The 15310-nt window shown below is 34.4% G+C and overlaps 1 protein-coding gene across 1 annotated transcript in view; it reads right to left on the reverse strand.

Moving 5' to 3' along the window:
- ENPEP (glutamyl aminopeptidase (aminopeptidase A)) overlaps positions 1-15310 on the reverse strand; it is a 148434-nt gene that overhangs the window by 43410 nt on the left and 89714 nt on the right. Inside the window, exon 11 of the mRNA XM_006869336.1 lies at positions 10255-10334. Within this exon, the coding sequence (XP_006869398.1) occupies positions 10255-10334 (80 nt within the window). The remainder of the gene's footprint in view (positions 1-10254; positions 10335-15310) is intronic.

Below are 15310 nucleotides of genomic sequence, written 5' to 3' on the forward strand. Positions count from 1 at the left end.
GAACACAAAATTTCAAAGGGCAACTCAAGAAGACAAAGTATTACAACAAAATATGCAAAGACCTGGAGTTAGAAAATCAAAAGAGTAGAAAATGTTTTAGCACTTTTATAGTTGAAATAAGTAATGAAAAATTCAAGCCTAGACTTGAAATACTGAAAGATTCTATGAGCCCAATATTAAATAATGCAGAAATGGGTACAATAATAAATGATACAGAAAGCATCATAGAAGATGGAAGGTATGCATAGAGCCATTGTACCCAAAAGAATGGTTGATATTCAACCATTTCAACAGGTAACATATGACCAAGAACTAATGGTATTGAAGGAAGAAGTCCAAGCTGCACTGAAGGCAATAGTAAAAAACAAGGCTCCAGGAATGGATTGATGACAAATTAATTTCTCCTTACAAACTGATGTAGCGCTGGAGACAACCATTTATTCATGCCAAGAAATTTGGAAAACATCAGTCTGACCAACTGATTGGAAGAGATACACATTTGTGCCCATTCTTAAGAGAAGTGATACAGTAGAATGAGGAAATTATCAAACAATATCATTAACATCACATGCAAGTAAATTTTTGCCAAAGATAATTTAAAAATAGTTGCCACAGCACATCAACAGAGAACTGCCAGAAATGCAATCCAGATTCTGAAATGGATGTAGAACTAGGAACATCATTGTTGACATCAGATGGATTTTGACTGAAAGCAGAGAATACCAGAAAGATATTTACTTGTGTTTTGTTGACTATGCAAAAGCTTTCAACTATGTGAATCATGATAAGTTATGGATAACATTGCTAAGAAGGGATATTCCAGAAGACTTAATTTAGCTCATAGCGACCCTATATATGAGGTTTATTTTATTTGGTAATTTCAATTAGCTCATGAGGAATCTGTACATAGACCAAGACACAGTCATTGGAAAAGAACCAGGGAATACTTACTGAATGGTTTAAAATCAGGAAAGGTGTGTGCCAGGGTTGTGTTCTTACACTATATTTATTCAGTCTGTGAAGTCCTGGTGTGGACTATGATATGTACTAGTCTGCTCACCACTAGGTCGGTGGTTCAAATCTATCATCTACTCCTCAGAAGCAGTAAACAGGGTTCTATGAGTTGGAACCAACTTAATGGCACTTAACAACATTCATTCTATATTCCATATTATGAACAAATAATCTGAGGAACTGGATTAAAGAAGGTAATGTATTCAAGAGACATATCACAGATAAAAATCAACATAGAATGTTCTCTGAGTTGATGTGGAAACTTAAAGGAGGGGAAGACAACTAACATGATTGAATGAGTAATTGCATTGCCAGTAGAGAATAGAGGAAGATGAGCAAGTTTGGGAGGAAAGATGACTTAAATTTGGAAGTGTTTGCAATGTCTGGAAGCTATCCAGGCCATGGTAGTTTTTCATAATGTATGGATAAACTCTTCAATAGGACAATAAATTTCTTTAGAAGCTTTCAGCGTAGGTACTTGACAAATTATAAACCCTTACCTCACTCATAGAGTATTTATCTTTCTTTGTCATTCTCCCATGGACAAGTTGCTGAAAGGAAGCTAATCTTTTGGCAGTAATACAGTTTGAATGTTTGTATCAGGAGGAGTGTCTCTTGCTAAGCATAGAGCCATATGTTACAGAAGAAAGAGAACGAACTTTTGAGTCCAACAAACAGGATAAAATCCTTACTCTGTAACTTACTAGCTGTGTGACCTTGTGCAAATCACTTGACCTCTCTGTATCCCAGTTCATCATGAAGGAAATAGAGATAAAAATTCCTCACAGAGCTATTATGAAGATTAAATAAGATAATATAGGTAATGTGTTAGTCACATAGCTATGTATCCAACAGATGGTAGCTATCTACATTATTATGAAATGAGATATGCCGCCATTTCTATAAATAGCAAACCAAATATAAATAACATTGAGAAGTTCCTGGCAATCAATCTAAATACTGCAGTATTTTAGTGTGCTTTATATGTAACTAGTTAAGCCTGTCTAGAGTTACTGTGATTTTTCTCACTTTATAGATGAGGAAGCTGAGACCCAGGAAGTCAGTAATGAGGACTTTCCAAGTTCATGTTACTTTCAGAACAGTTGTCAAAGGCAAAATACCCATAGGTTGTTTAGTTACACAATGAAGTAAGTCTGAAATACTGCTGCCTCTTCCAGGTTGCAAGGTTAAGTTTCTGTCTGTTTATCCCATTTATGAATAACTTCCCCAACCCCAATTATAACAGTAGTATGTATTCTTTGGGAATATGTGAAAAATTTTAAAGAAGAATTTAAAATTACCCAACACAGTTGCTTTTGTTTTCTACACACACACACACATATATACACACACATATACAACACATATAATGGAATCTTACTCTTTATGGTAGTAACAATTTTTTCATCTGAAAAGATATTATAAAACTTGGGAATTTCATTATATATGTGTGGACATTAAAATGTAAGTTTAATTATGTTATAAAAGTATATCATTCAATTTACAAATGGTTTTGTTCTGTTTCTTACTAGTTCTAAGCATAGGAATATTAAGTGAACTATTTCTGTATGGGGCTTCTTCTTATGAAATGCCTATTTTAAATTATATTATTTTTTTAGATGATAGAGAAAACTGATAATTATCTTTTCAAATTTTACCTAGAATTAAATAGATTTAATTGATTAAATAAATTTCAACCTAGCTAGATTTCAGTTGCACAGTAATTTTACCAGTTCTTTAATATTGTTGTATTATATGCATAATTAAAGCAACTTTAAGACAACTAGAGAGCTTGTGATACATTGACATTCCTAGAAGAAAAAAATTCTTTGGTAACAAAATTACTGCACACTGGTCCTTTAAGCAATTTTTTTTTTTTCAGTGCAAAATGACAGAGTTTATATCTTACTAAATTTTTACTATACTTAATAATAAAACAGCTGAAATATATAATAGTTGTGTTTTTGGACCAATAACAAATGTATTAATTTTCTATTTATATGATAGCTAGAATTTGGTTGTATAATCCATCCTCAAATCTAGAAGTAAGACTTATGAAAATGTTAATAACAAAGTCTCTCCCATGTCCTGGGCTCTAGATCCTCTCTTAGACCCAATGGACTTACAAATGCCTATTTCAAAATAGTCTATATTTCAAAATGTCTATAGCAAGAACTGATATTATGTGATAACCTTTAATCCCTTATAAATGTTATTATTGTTAGATGCTGTTGAGTCAGTTTTGACTCATAGCAACCCGATGCACAACAAAATGAAACCCTACCCAGCCCTGCGCCATCCTCACAGTTGTTGCCAATCCAGCTCATTAGGGGTCTTCCTCTTTTTTGCCCACCCTCCACTTGAGCAAGCATTGTAAATGTTAGAAAGCAGCAAATTAAAAACAGAAAAGTGGTGTACTACTAAGAGTGGATGCATAAGAATAGCTAAAATAGTAGCCAATACTAAAGACAGAGACATATTAAAATACATAGATTATCTTTTAAAGTACAGCAGTTTGGGGCAAACAACCCTTTTTTAGTAAGAAATTACTAAATTATTTCGATGTGCACAGAGTATTGTTGGGACTAGGAAGGGCTGAAGACAAAAAATTTGATGCACAGTGTGTGATTTTAAGGAGTTTATAATTTAGTTGAAAAGAGAGAGCATATAAAGCTAAAATAACAGAGATGATTTTAACAGTATCAAGGAATATAAAGATTGATAAAACCAACAATATAAAATACATCACAAAATAGTTATATCTGTATTATTTATATTTATATTATAATTAGAATAGCCAGAAGAGGCTTGTGATAGAGGTCCTCTTCTTTTGTTAGAAATTCCATGTACAAATTTTGTAACATACAAATGCAAATAGGAGGCCCTAGTGGAAAGTTACACTAGTTCCTGGGAATTTTCTAACTGATGAATCATCAAAGAAATCAAGAGACGGGAGAGAGGACTGGTAATCTGAGCTGACTGTTCATTCAGTAAACTCAGGACATGCTTATCATCTGTGCTCCAAACTGAGAGTGAAGATGTCCTTAAACAGGAACTTATTGCATAGCCTAAAAATGGAGCAGGCACTTTGAAGTAGGAAGAGATGTTAAGTTTGCCTCTGGCTAAGTGACCAGTCATGATTCTGAACTTTAAAATAAAGGAGATTTGTCATGAAAGCTCTCAGTGCCTCTTCACTCTTGTTTATTCATTCATTCATTCATTCATTCATTCATTCATTCATGCATTCATCCATTAACTCTATCATTCAATAACCAGTTATTATGTGGCTGACACAAGTGTCTGCAGGAGATACAGAACAACAACAACAAAGAGACAAGCTCTGTTTCTTTAGGGAATATTCTGTGGGAGAGGAAACACAGATAAGTCAATAGGTAAAGCAAATAACGTTAAATGACAGAGGACTGGGAGGGGCCATGAGAGCTCCTTGTTGTCTTGCTTTTAGACTAGACTAGCACTCTGTCCAGAACACATTTTCCTGCCATAGTAGGTCAGTACTTTCATCTTCTAAACTCCACCATTAGACCTCTAACCCTTAACATTGATGTCATTTCTTTAGTAACCTTACTTAAAACCTCAATTCTGGACTGGTGTTTCTCCAGTGAATGCCTTGGTACTCTGCATTTTTCCATCAAGCACTCATGACATAATATTACATTTATTTGTTGACCCATTTTGATCCATCCTAGACAATAAACTCCAGACAAATAATGTTTACAAGTCTTTGTTTGTTTGCAGCATTATCTCCATGTATATACACCTCATTGCCTGGCAGGTAAGTTAGTTCTCAGTATACTCGCTTAAACAAATTATATATTGTAATAAGTAAATAAGAATTAAAGTAATTATTCATGATATTATCTTTAAAAGGCTCATAATACATTAGAACAATTGTTGTTGTTAAGTGCCTTCGAGTTGATTTCTACATATGGCAACCCTGTATAGGGTTTCTGAGGAGCAACTGGTGAGCTTGAACCACCAACCTTGTGTTTCAAGGCAAATTTGCAGTCAGCACATTTTTTTTCTTTTTACTGAAACAAGTAAATTTTACTTATCTAGAAAATTCACTTGTGTGAAAAATTCATTCCATAGAGTTGTTTGGTAAATTATGTTGTTGTTGTCAAGTGCCATTGAATCGATTGCGACCCTGTATAGGGTTTCCAAGGAGCAGCCGGTGAGCTTGAACAGCCAAACTTGCAGTTCAAACGGCTTTGCAGTCTGGCGCATTAACCCACAGTATCACACCAGGACTAGGCTAGATGAATTTGTCACACCTTTAAATTTATAAACAGAAAATGATATAGCTGCCAAGTGGGTCATTCATCCAATCCTCAATTACTAATGCAGACCAGTGGGAAAAAGCAATAATTAAAGCAAATCCACTGAAAACTTCCCAGTGGAATTCTACCTTCTTATGATATCTTTTTTCTTTGATATTACAGTTTTTTTTAAGTGATCTTTTTTCTGTATTTTTAATTTATCTTTTGAATACATGTTTATGGACAAGAAAATTATTAGAAGAAAACCATACAAAATAGAGCTTGGTACTCAAACATAACATGTTGTTGTTGTTATGTGCTGTGGAGTCGGTTCCGACTCATAGCGACCCTGTAAAGGGTTTCCGAGGCTGTAAATCTTTACGGGAGCAGAAAGCCTCATCTTTCTCCCGCAGAACAGCTGGTAGTTTCGAACTGCTGACCATGAGATTAGCAACCCGATTCGTAACCATTATGCTACCAGAGCTCCTTCAAACACAACATAAATGGATGTAAATTACTAAAACAATACAGCTTTGACCTGGGAGTTAGCAAAGAATTTAGGAGAATTATTGGCCACAGATTAATACAGTGTTAGTCAACACAAAATCTTTGTTATAAAAACAATCCCTGTCAAAAAGAAGGGCTTCGGAAAGTCTTACACTACAATGGGAAAGTTGTTAGAATTTGTTGTGAAAATAAAAATCACAAAGGAGTTGATAATTTAAAACAACAACAAAACACCAACAAAACAAAAATCTTATTAGATCCACACAAAGCTTTTTACATAAATGTTTATAGTAGCATTATTCCTAATAGCCAAAAGGTGGAAACAATACAAATATCCACCCACTGATGAATGCATAAATTTATTATTGATTATTATTCAACATTTTTGAAGAGATGTAAAGTACTGAAACCTATTGTAACACACACAAATGAGAATGAGAGTCGTTCACAAAAGACTGCACACTACAGGGCTTTAAAAAGTTCAAAGAAAAACTCCATTATCTTTTCATTCCAATTTTCCATGAATTTTTGAAGCCATTTCTCATTATCTGATTCTATGTATATGAATTGTCCAGAATAGGTAAATCTATACAAACAGAAACTAGTTTAGTCACTGCTTAGGGATTCAGGCAATAGAATAGGAGAGCAGAGGAGGATGATAGCTAAAAAGGATATTGTTGTTGTTAGGTACGATCGAGTCAGTACCTACTCATAGTGACTATATGCACAACAGAATGAAGCACTTGTGGGTCCTGTGCCAATCTCAAATCATTGCTAAGCCTGAGCCCATTACTGCTTCCACTGTGCCAATCTATTTAGTTGGGGGGAGGAGGAGGGTCTTCCTCTTTTTCTCTGACCCTCCACTCTACCAAAAATGATATAATTCTCCAGAGATTGGTCCCTCCTGACAATATGTCTGAAGTATGAGATATGAAATCTCACCATCCTGGCTTCTAAGGAGCATTCTGACTGTACTTCTTCCACACAGATGGATTTGTTCTCTCCACAGTCCATGGTACTTTTAATATTCTCCTCCAACAATATAGCTCACATGCACCAATTCTTCTATGGTCTTCATTATTCAATGTCCAACTTTCACATACATAAGAGGTTATTGAAAATATTATGACTTGGGTCAGGTGTACCTTAGCCCTCAAAATGTCATCTTTGCCCTTAAATACTTAAAAGAGGATTTCTGCAGCAGATTTCCCTAATGCAATACATCTTTTGATTTCTTGCCTGCTGCTTCCATGAGTGTTGATGGTTGAAAAATTAACTCTTTGACAATTTCAAGCCTTTCTCCATTTTTATGAAAGTTATTTATTGGTCCAGTGTTGAGGATTTTTGTTTCCTTTACATCGAGGTACAACCCATTCAGAAGGCTGTGGTCATTGATCTTCATCAGTAAGTATTTTAAGTCCTCTTCGCTTTCAATAAACAAGGTTGTATCATCTGTTTATGACACGTTATTAATGAGTCATCCTTCAATCTTGATGTCATGTTTTTCTTCATATAGCACAAATTTTTAGATTATATGCTCAGTGTACAGGTTGAATAAGTATGGTGAAATAATACAGCCCTGACACACACCTTAAATGATTTTAAATTATTCAGTGTTCCCTTGTTCTTTTCAAACAACTACCACTTGGTCTATGTACAGGTTCGTCATGACCACAATTAAGTTTTCTGGAATACTCATTCTACACAATGTTGTCCATAGTTTGTCATGATCCACACACTCAAAAGCCTTTGCATGGTCAATAAAGCACAGGTAAACATTTTTCTTGTAGTCTCTGCCTTCAGCCAAGATCCATCTGATATCAGCAATCCACATCCTCTTCTGAATCTGGCTTGAACCTCTGGAAGTTCTCAGTCAATGTACATTGGCAGCCATTTTTGAATTGTCTTTAGCAAAATTTTACTTGCATGAGATATTAATGATATTATCTGATGATTTTCACATTCCATTGGGTTACCTCTCTTTGAAATGGTGACAAATATGGATCTCTTCCAGTCAGGTAGCTATCTTACAAATTTTTCTGCATAGATGAGTGAGTACTTCCACTGCTTCATCAATTTGTTGAAAGATTTCAATTTGCATTCCATCAATTCTTGGAGCCTAGCTCTTTGCCAATGCCTTCAATGCACCTTGGACTTCTTCCCTCAGTATCATTTGCTCTTGATCATATGTCACCTCTTGAAATGGTTGAACATCAACCATTTCTTTTTGCTATAGTGACTGTGTATTCTTCACATCTTCTTTTGATGTTCTCTGTATCACTCAATATTTTTTCCTGAAGAATCCTTCAATAGGGCAAGCCAAGGCATGAATTTTTTTTCAGTTCCCTCAGGTTAAGAAATGCTGAGTGTTTTCTTCCCTTTTGATTTTCTAACACCAGGTCTTTGCACATTTTGTTACAATATTTGACTTTGTCTGATCAAGCTGCTCTTTGAAATTTTTGATTCTGCTCTTTCACCTCATTTCTTCCATTTGCTTTAGCATCCTTATGCTGGAAAGCAAGTTGCAGTCTCTTTCGACTTTCATTTTGGTCCTTTCCTTCTTTCTTGTCTTTTTAATGACCTTTTGCTTTCTTCCTATATGAAGGTCTTTATGTCATCCCACAACTCTCCTGGTCTTCAGTCTTTAGTGTCTAGTGCATCAGATCTGTTCTTCAGATGATCTTTTATTTTAGTTTTTTAAGGAGATGAAAATGCTGTAATATTGACTCTTCTGACGGCATTATATATCTGAGAATATATTAAAACTGTTGAATTGCACATTGTAAATGTGTGAATTTATGACATGTTCAAATGGGTGAATATGTGGCATGGTTCGAAACTACCAGCTGTTCCTTGAGAGAAAGATGAGGCTTTCTGCTCCAGTAAAGATTTACTGAAACTCTATACATGTTTCAGAAAACCCTCAGAAACTCTATACAGGGTCACTATGAGCCAGAACCAACTCCATGGCACATAACCATCACCACCATATGGTATGTGAATTATATCTCAATAAAGTTTTTTGTTTTATTTTATTTTTAACTACCTAGTTGAAAAGGAGCAACACAGTTACAAGGAGAAATCTAGTTAATATCTTATAGTCCTGATGTGGTGCTGCAGTGTAATGTGATGGACTGCAAGGTCAGTTTGAGCTGCAAGGTTGGTGGCTTAAATCCACCAGTTGCTCCTCAGAACCTATCCAAGGTCATTAAGAGTCAAAATCAACTTGATGGCACTTAACATCAATAATATGTTGTAGGAAGAGATAGGCATATGTAAATAAAAGATGAGTGAATTGCTTTCTCAAGAAATCATGAGTGAAAGTCCATACTAAATGTTATTATGAAAGAAAATGTTTATGGGATATGGAAAAGAGATTCTAGTTTATTATATACAAGATATGGTTTTGATATATAAAACAGAGAACAATATTAAAAGCACCAAAAAAATAAGTCTTCTTACATTTATATTAAAATTTGCCTCATTTATTATTTTTCAGCAATTTTAGAACATATGATTAAGTCTACTTGTTTTTACATAATTCCTTTTTTTTTTTTTTTCAATTCAAGGAGAGACAAATCAATGGGGACTGAAAGCTGAAATATATTTCAAGTCAATATAAGTCAGCAAAACTATCATAACTGAATTTTATAACAGGCAAGTGCAAAGTAATTCATTAAAGGATTATTTCAAGTATGTACAATATATATCAAAAAGACTGTAATTAGTGAAAAAATTTGAAAAAAAATCATTTAGTCATTGAGAAATCCCTCTTATCATGCTAATTTGTAACAATGATTAATCTAATTTAATACCAGTATTTCCAAAAAAAACCCAACAACAATAATTTACTTATATCAAGCAAACAGTAAAGAGAAGAAACAAAGAAGGGGAGGGAGGGAGAGAGATCAAAGAAATAGAAGAAGAGAGAAAGAGAGAGAAAAAAGAAAGGAAAGCAGAATGAAAGGGAGGGAAGAAAGAAAGGAAGGTGAAGGGAGGGAAAGAAGAAAACTTGTATATTGTTTTCATGGTTGGGTACGTGGTTTTTTTCCTTTTGGATATATAGTTGTTGTTGTTAGGTGCCATTGAGTCAATTTTGACTCATAGCTACTCATACAGTTTCCAAGGAGCAGTTGGTGAGTTTGAACTGCCTATCTTATGATTCAAAATGGCATTGTGGTCCTGCACTTATCCTACAGCACCTCACCAGGACTCCAAATACATAGTAGTACTCACTAATAAGTCAATCATGGTAAACCATTAATAAGAATATCTCAAGGCAGAAAAGTTAATAATTATTGTAGATAATTTTGGAATCATCAATAAATTATTTGAGGTCTGCTTTAGTCAACATTTACAAAATAAGTCTCAGTTTTGTATTTGCTTCTTTACCATTATGTTGGTTTAAAGTAGCACGTTGATTCAAAGAAGACATTAATGAATAAGTGATGTTTACCTTCTCGTTCTGACCTATTGTACAATGAAACAGTTGACATAATATCTTCAGTCCATTTAACCGGAATATTCCATGTGTAGCTAAAAATTTTAAGAAAGAAAAAATAATTGGTACTCTGAAAACTAAAAATAAGTGGTCATAGATTTATTTATTTATATTCTCCTTGCAGGTGACCATCCAATGTATAGTATATAATTAATACAACACTCTTTAGTGATAAGGATAAACCATGGAAATGCTCTCAATGTTTATGAATCTATAAAACATGAAAATTTGCACCAGAAGATAAGCTAAGAATTAAGAATATTTCATTTAAACTCCTTGTAGTTTTGGAATAAACATATTGTGTAAATACAGCATATTATATTATTGAGTATTCACACATATACCAGTTGTGAATACCATATGCCAGAATATAACATATTAAAATATGTTTTAATATCTTTAATATGCTATATTCTCCCTCAAGGAACATGGAACGCTTTTTTAGAATTCAGAAATATTCTAGAATACACTGAAGGAAATAAGACAGGTAAAAAATACGTTAAAATTATGCACTACCACCATTCCTCCAAGTTTTTCATGGTCTTTTTTACTGTCTCTTATTTAAAGTTATGTGACCCACTATACTGCAAAGGAAAATCATCAGGTAAACATGTTTCAAAAGTTTGATAACTTTGTTCTCTTTAGCTAACTTAGTGTTTCCTTGTTGGGTGGGGAGAAGAGAAAAGTGTTTTGTTGTCGTTGCTGGTTTTGCATTTTATATTTCACATGTATATTTCACATGATATTTAATTAACATTTTAGTCTTGAAATGTTATAAAAGAGATCTTAGATATCTTTCTTCCCCTTTAATTGAATACTTTATCTTGTTAAGATAGCAATATTCTTTAAAGTAATTTTATTTATTTATTTTTTAATGTTTTTATTACTAATTGAGTGAAAGTTTACAGGGCAGATCATTAGTTCTACATTCAACAAATCATACACCTTGTTTCATTACAAAGATTATAATACCCTCCATGTACCATCATTTAACAGTATTTCTCCCTATTCACTTTAGAGCTTTTTTTGTTGTTTTTAATTTTTTTTTTTTTTTTAATATTCAGGTTTATATAATAATTTACACCACCAAAGGGCACATTCTGCAAGTCTGCCTCCTGTTTTGATCCTTTGTTCTTATAGCAGCTATATTTGGTCAAAAATATAGGAAATCTAGAGAGAAGGTAAAATCTGTGCTCTATTGGTTGGTTTAGGTTTCAACACAAAGTTGGTCTTGTTTTTTCCCGTAATCATTCAAGTCCCTAACAGAGAAAGAAAGTAGACATTTCTACTTTTCAAGATATAATTTTAAAAAATGTAATCAAGAAGAATACATTTGAGCATGCTATCAGGAGGGACTAGTCTGTGGTAAAGTAGAGGGTTAGCAAAAAAAAAAAGGAAGACCCTCAATGAGATGGATTAGTACAGTGATTGCAACAATGGGCTAAAACATAGCAATGATTGTGAAATGGCACAGAACTGGGCAGTGTTTCATTCTGTTGTACATAGGATTGCTATGAGTTAGAACTGATTGAGAGGCACTTAATAACAACAACATATGAAAGAATTAATCCTTTGTTTTATAACTATGACAATGTTTTTTAGGTTTGAGTTTTTAGTAGCTTCCTTGGAGATTTTATTGTGGGGGAATGCTTTTGACTGTAAGTTTCATAAAGCTGTTACATAAAATGTTTCTTGGTCCTTATAATTGAAATGAAAATTGTCATTGTCATGCTTCTGGACCCCAGCCATTACCTGCATTTTATTTCCCCTTCAGAGGATTGTCCTCAGGCTGCCTGAGCAAGGAGTCTGAAGAGTAAGAAAATTTACATCCTCCTTAGCCAATGTCAGGGACAATGACTAAGACTCCAGAGGGTCCTGGAATCTGCTTTAGCTACCTTGACCTTATCAATGGGGACCACTCTGAAGTGCAATCCAAATTGTCTCCAGAACGTTCCTGAAGGACTGAGCCAAAGCTACCATCTTTAGGACTTGCATGATAGTGTACCTTTGCTGGCCTTTCTTTTCCTGTGGTAGCTCTCCATTCCCCTCACAATCTTTCCTAGAAACACTTTGCCATAAGTCACTTTCACTTGAATGATCATCTCCACATCTACTTTTAGGAAAGCCGCCCTAAGAGAGTTCCCTTGGATTTTCTCAAATAAGAAAGACAAAAACAAAAACAAAAACCAAAAACACATCCCACCTACATATTTCACTCTTTCTTACTTATCTACTCTGCTGACTTAATGCTGCTAAATAAACATTTCATTCCTCTTCACTCTTCCCTAACAACATTCCTGCTTTATTTGCACAGTCAGGACTGCACAATGTTGATATCCAGCCTACATAAAGGTCTCTGGGACTACACTATGCCTTAAGATATACTACTATGATCATGTACTAAAATAATTCTTGGAGGTTGCCAAGGTTATCACAAAACCAAACTGTAGAAGGTGAAAGATATGCAATTTTATTGTTTTAAGATCACTTATAGAATCTATTTTTTCCTATCTTTTTTATTCTTTCCAACAAATAGGGAAGATTGCAGAAGAAATTAGATTTGGTTCTGTACGCGATCTTAAAACTATCGTTGCTAGGTGCCATCGAGTTGGTACCAACTCATAGCAACCTTATGTACAACAAAAATACTGCCTGGTCCTGTTTAAACTTCACAAGGGTGGTTATGCTTGAGCCCATTGCTGTTGTCACTGTGCCAATCCATCTTATTTGGCGTCTTTCTTTTTTCCTCCAATCTTCCACTTTACCTAGCATGATAGACTTCTCCAGGACTGGTCCCTCCTGACAATATATCCAAAGTATGAGAGTTGAAGTCTTGCCATACTTGCTTCCAAGAATTATTCTTGTTGTTCATGGTAGTCTTAATATTCTTCTCCAACATCATATATCAAATGCATCAATTCTTCTATGGTCTTCTTTATTCATTTCCAACTTTCACATGAATATGAGGTTATGGAAAGTACCATGGCTTGGGTCAGACACAGCTTAGTCCTCAAAATGACATCTTTGCTCTTGAACACTTTACAGAGGACTTCTGCAGCAGATTTTCTGCTGCTTCCATGAATATTGATGGTTGATCCAAGCAAAGTGAATACTTTGACAACGTCAATCTTTTCTCCATTTATGTGGATGTTATTTATTGGTCCAGTTTTGAGAATTTTTGTTTTCTTTACATTGAGGCACAACCCATAATGAAGGCTGTGGTCTTTGATATTCATGAGTAAATATTTTAAATCCACTTTGCTTTCAGAAAGCAAGTTTGTATCATATACATGTCTCAGGTTGTTAATGAGTCTTCCTCCAAACCTGATGCCTTGTTTTTCTTCATATAATCCAGCTTCTCAAATTATGTGCTCAGCATACAGATAGAATAAGTGTGATGAAAGAATACAAACCTGGCCCACACTGCCAGAAGACAAGCACCTCATTTTGGAAGGCATTAAAAATATAACCGGGGAAGAGCTGCCTCCTCAAAGTACAATTGACCATAATGAAGTAAATGGAGCAAAGCTTTTGGGACCATTTGCTGGTGGGGCACAACTCAAAATGAGGAGAAACTGCTGCAAATCACCATTAATAATCAGAACATAGAATGTCCAAAGTATGAATCTTTGTTCATAGATTCATGTCTGGATATTAATCCCTTTTAATATCTGTATACAAATCCCTTATCAGATATATATTGTTGTTAAATGTCGTGGAGTCTGTTCTGACTCATAGTGTCACACCAGGATTCCTTTCAGATACATGTTGTTGTTGTTGTTAAGTGCCATAGAGTTGGTTCCGACCCATAGTGACCCTGTATAGGGTTTCCGAATAGCATCTGGTGAGCTTGAATCACCAACCTTGCAGTTCAAATGGCTTTGTAATCTGGCGCATTAACTCACAATGCCACACCAGGACAAGGTACCCCCAAATTGTCTCCCAATCTCTAGGTCATATGTTCACTTTTTTAAAGAAGTTCTTTGAGTAGCAGACATTTTAAATTCTTATTGTTGTTGTTAAATGCCGTTGAGTCAATTCCAATTCATAGTGACCTCTATAGTTTCTGAGAAGTGGCTGGTGAGTTTGAACCACCAACCTTGCAGTTCAAACCTACCTTGTGATTGAGTGCGTATCCTACAGTGGCACACCAGGGCTCCTAAATTCTGATAGAGTCTAATTTATTTATTGTTTTCTTTTTTTGCTCATGCTTTTAGTGTTATATTTATGAACTCATTGTTAAAAACTAGGTCCCAAAGCATTGTTGTTGTTATTAAGTGCCATTGAGTCTGTTCAACTTGTAGCAACCCTTTATGGGGTTTCCTAGGAGTGTCTGGTGAGCTTGAATCACTGACGTTATGGTTCAAATAGACTTTACAGTCCAGCACATTAACCCATAGTGCCACACAACAACACCTATATTTTTCTAAAAAAGTTTTATCATTTTAGTTCTTACATTTCAGCACTTGATACATTTTGAGTTAGTTTTATATATGGTTTGAGGTATGAGTCTGTTTTCATTTTTTTGATGGCTGGAAATCTTGTTGTCTTAAAACTATTTATTAAAAAGATAATTATTTTCTCATTGAAATGACATATCATTGTTGTTAAAAAAAATCAGTTGATCACAATGTCAGTTGATCATAGAAATATGGGTTTATTTCATGACTTTCAATTTTATTACATTGGTCTATATGTTAGCATTATACCAATACCAGGTTGTTTTAATTATTGTAGTTTATGTTTTGGGATCAGGAATTGTTGAGGCCTCCTATTTTGTTATTCTTTCTAAGATTGCTTTGATGATGTAGAGCCCCTTGAAATTCTGCATACAGCTGACAATTAAATTTTTCATTTATGCAAAGTAGACTGTTTGAATTATGAGGGTAATAATGTTGAATATATATATCACTTTAGGTAGTACTGATACCTCAACAATATTAAGTCTTCTCGTCTATGAGCATGAACTATCCTTCTATTTATTTGGTCCTGTAAAATTTCTTTTAGTAAT

The sequence above is a fragment of the Chrysochloris asiatica genome, unplaced genomic scaffold, assembly GCF_000296735.1.
Source record: "Chrysochloris asiatica unplaced genomic scaffold, ChrAsi1.0 scaffold00129, whole genome shotgun sequence".
Lineage (NCBI taxonomy): Eukaryota > Metazoa > Chordata > Mammalia > Afrosoricida > Chrysochloridae > Chrysochloris > Chrysochloris asiatica.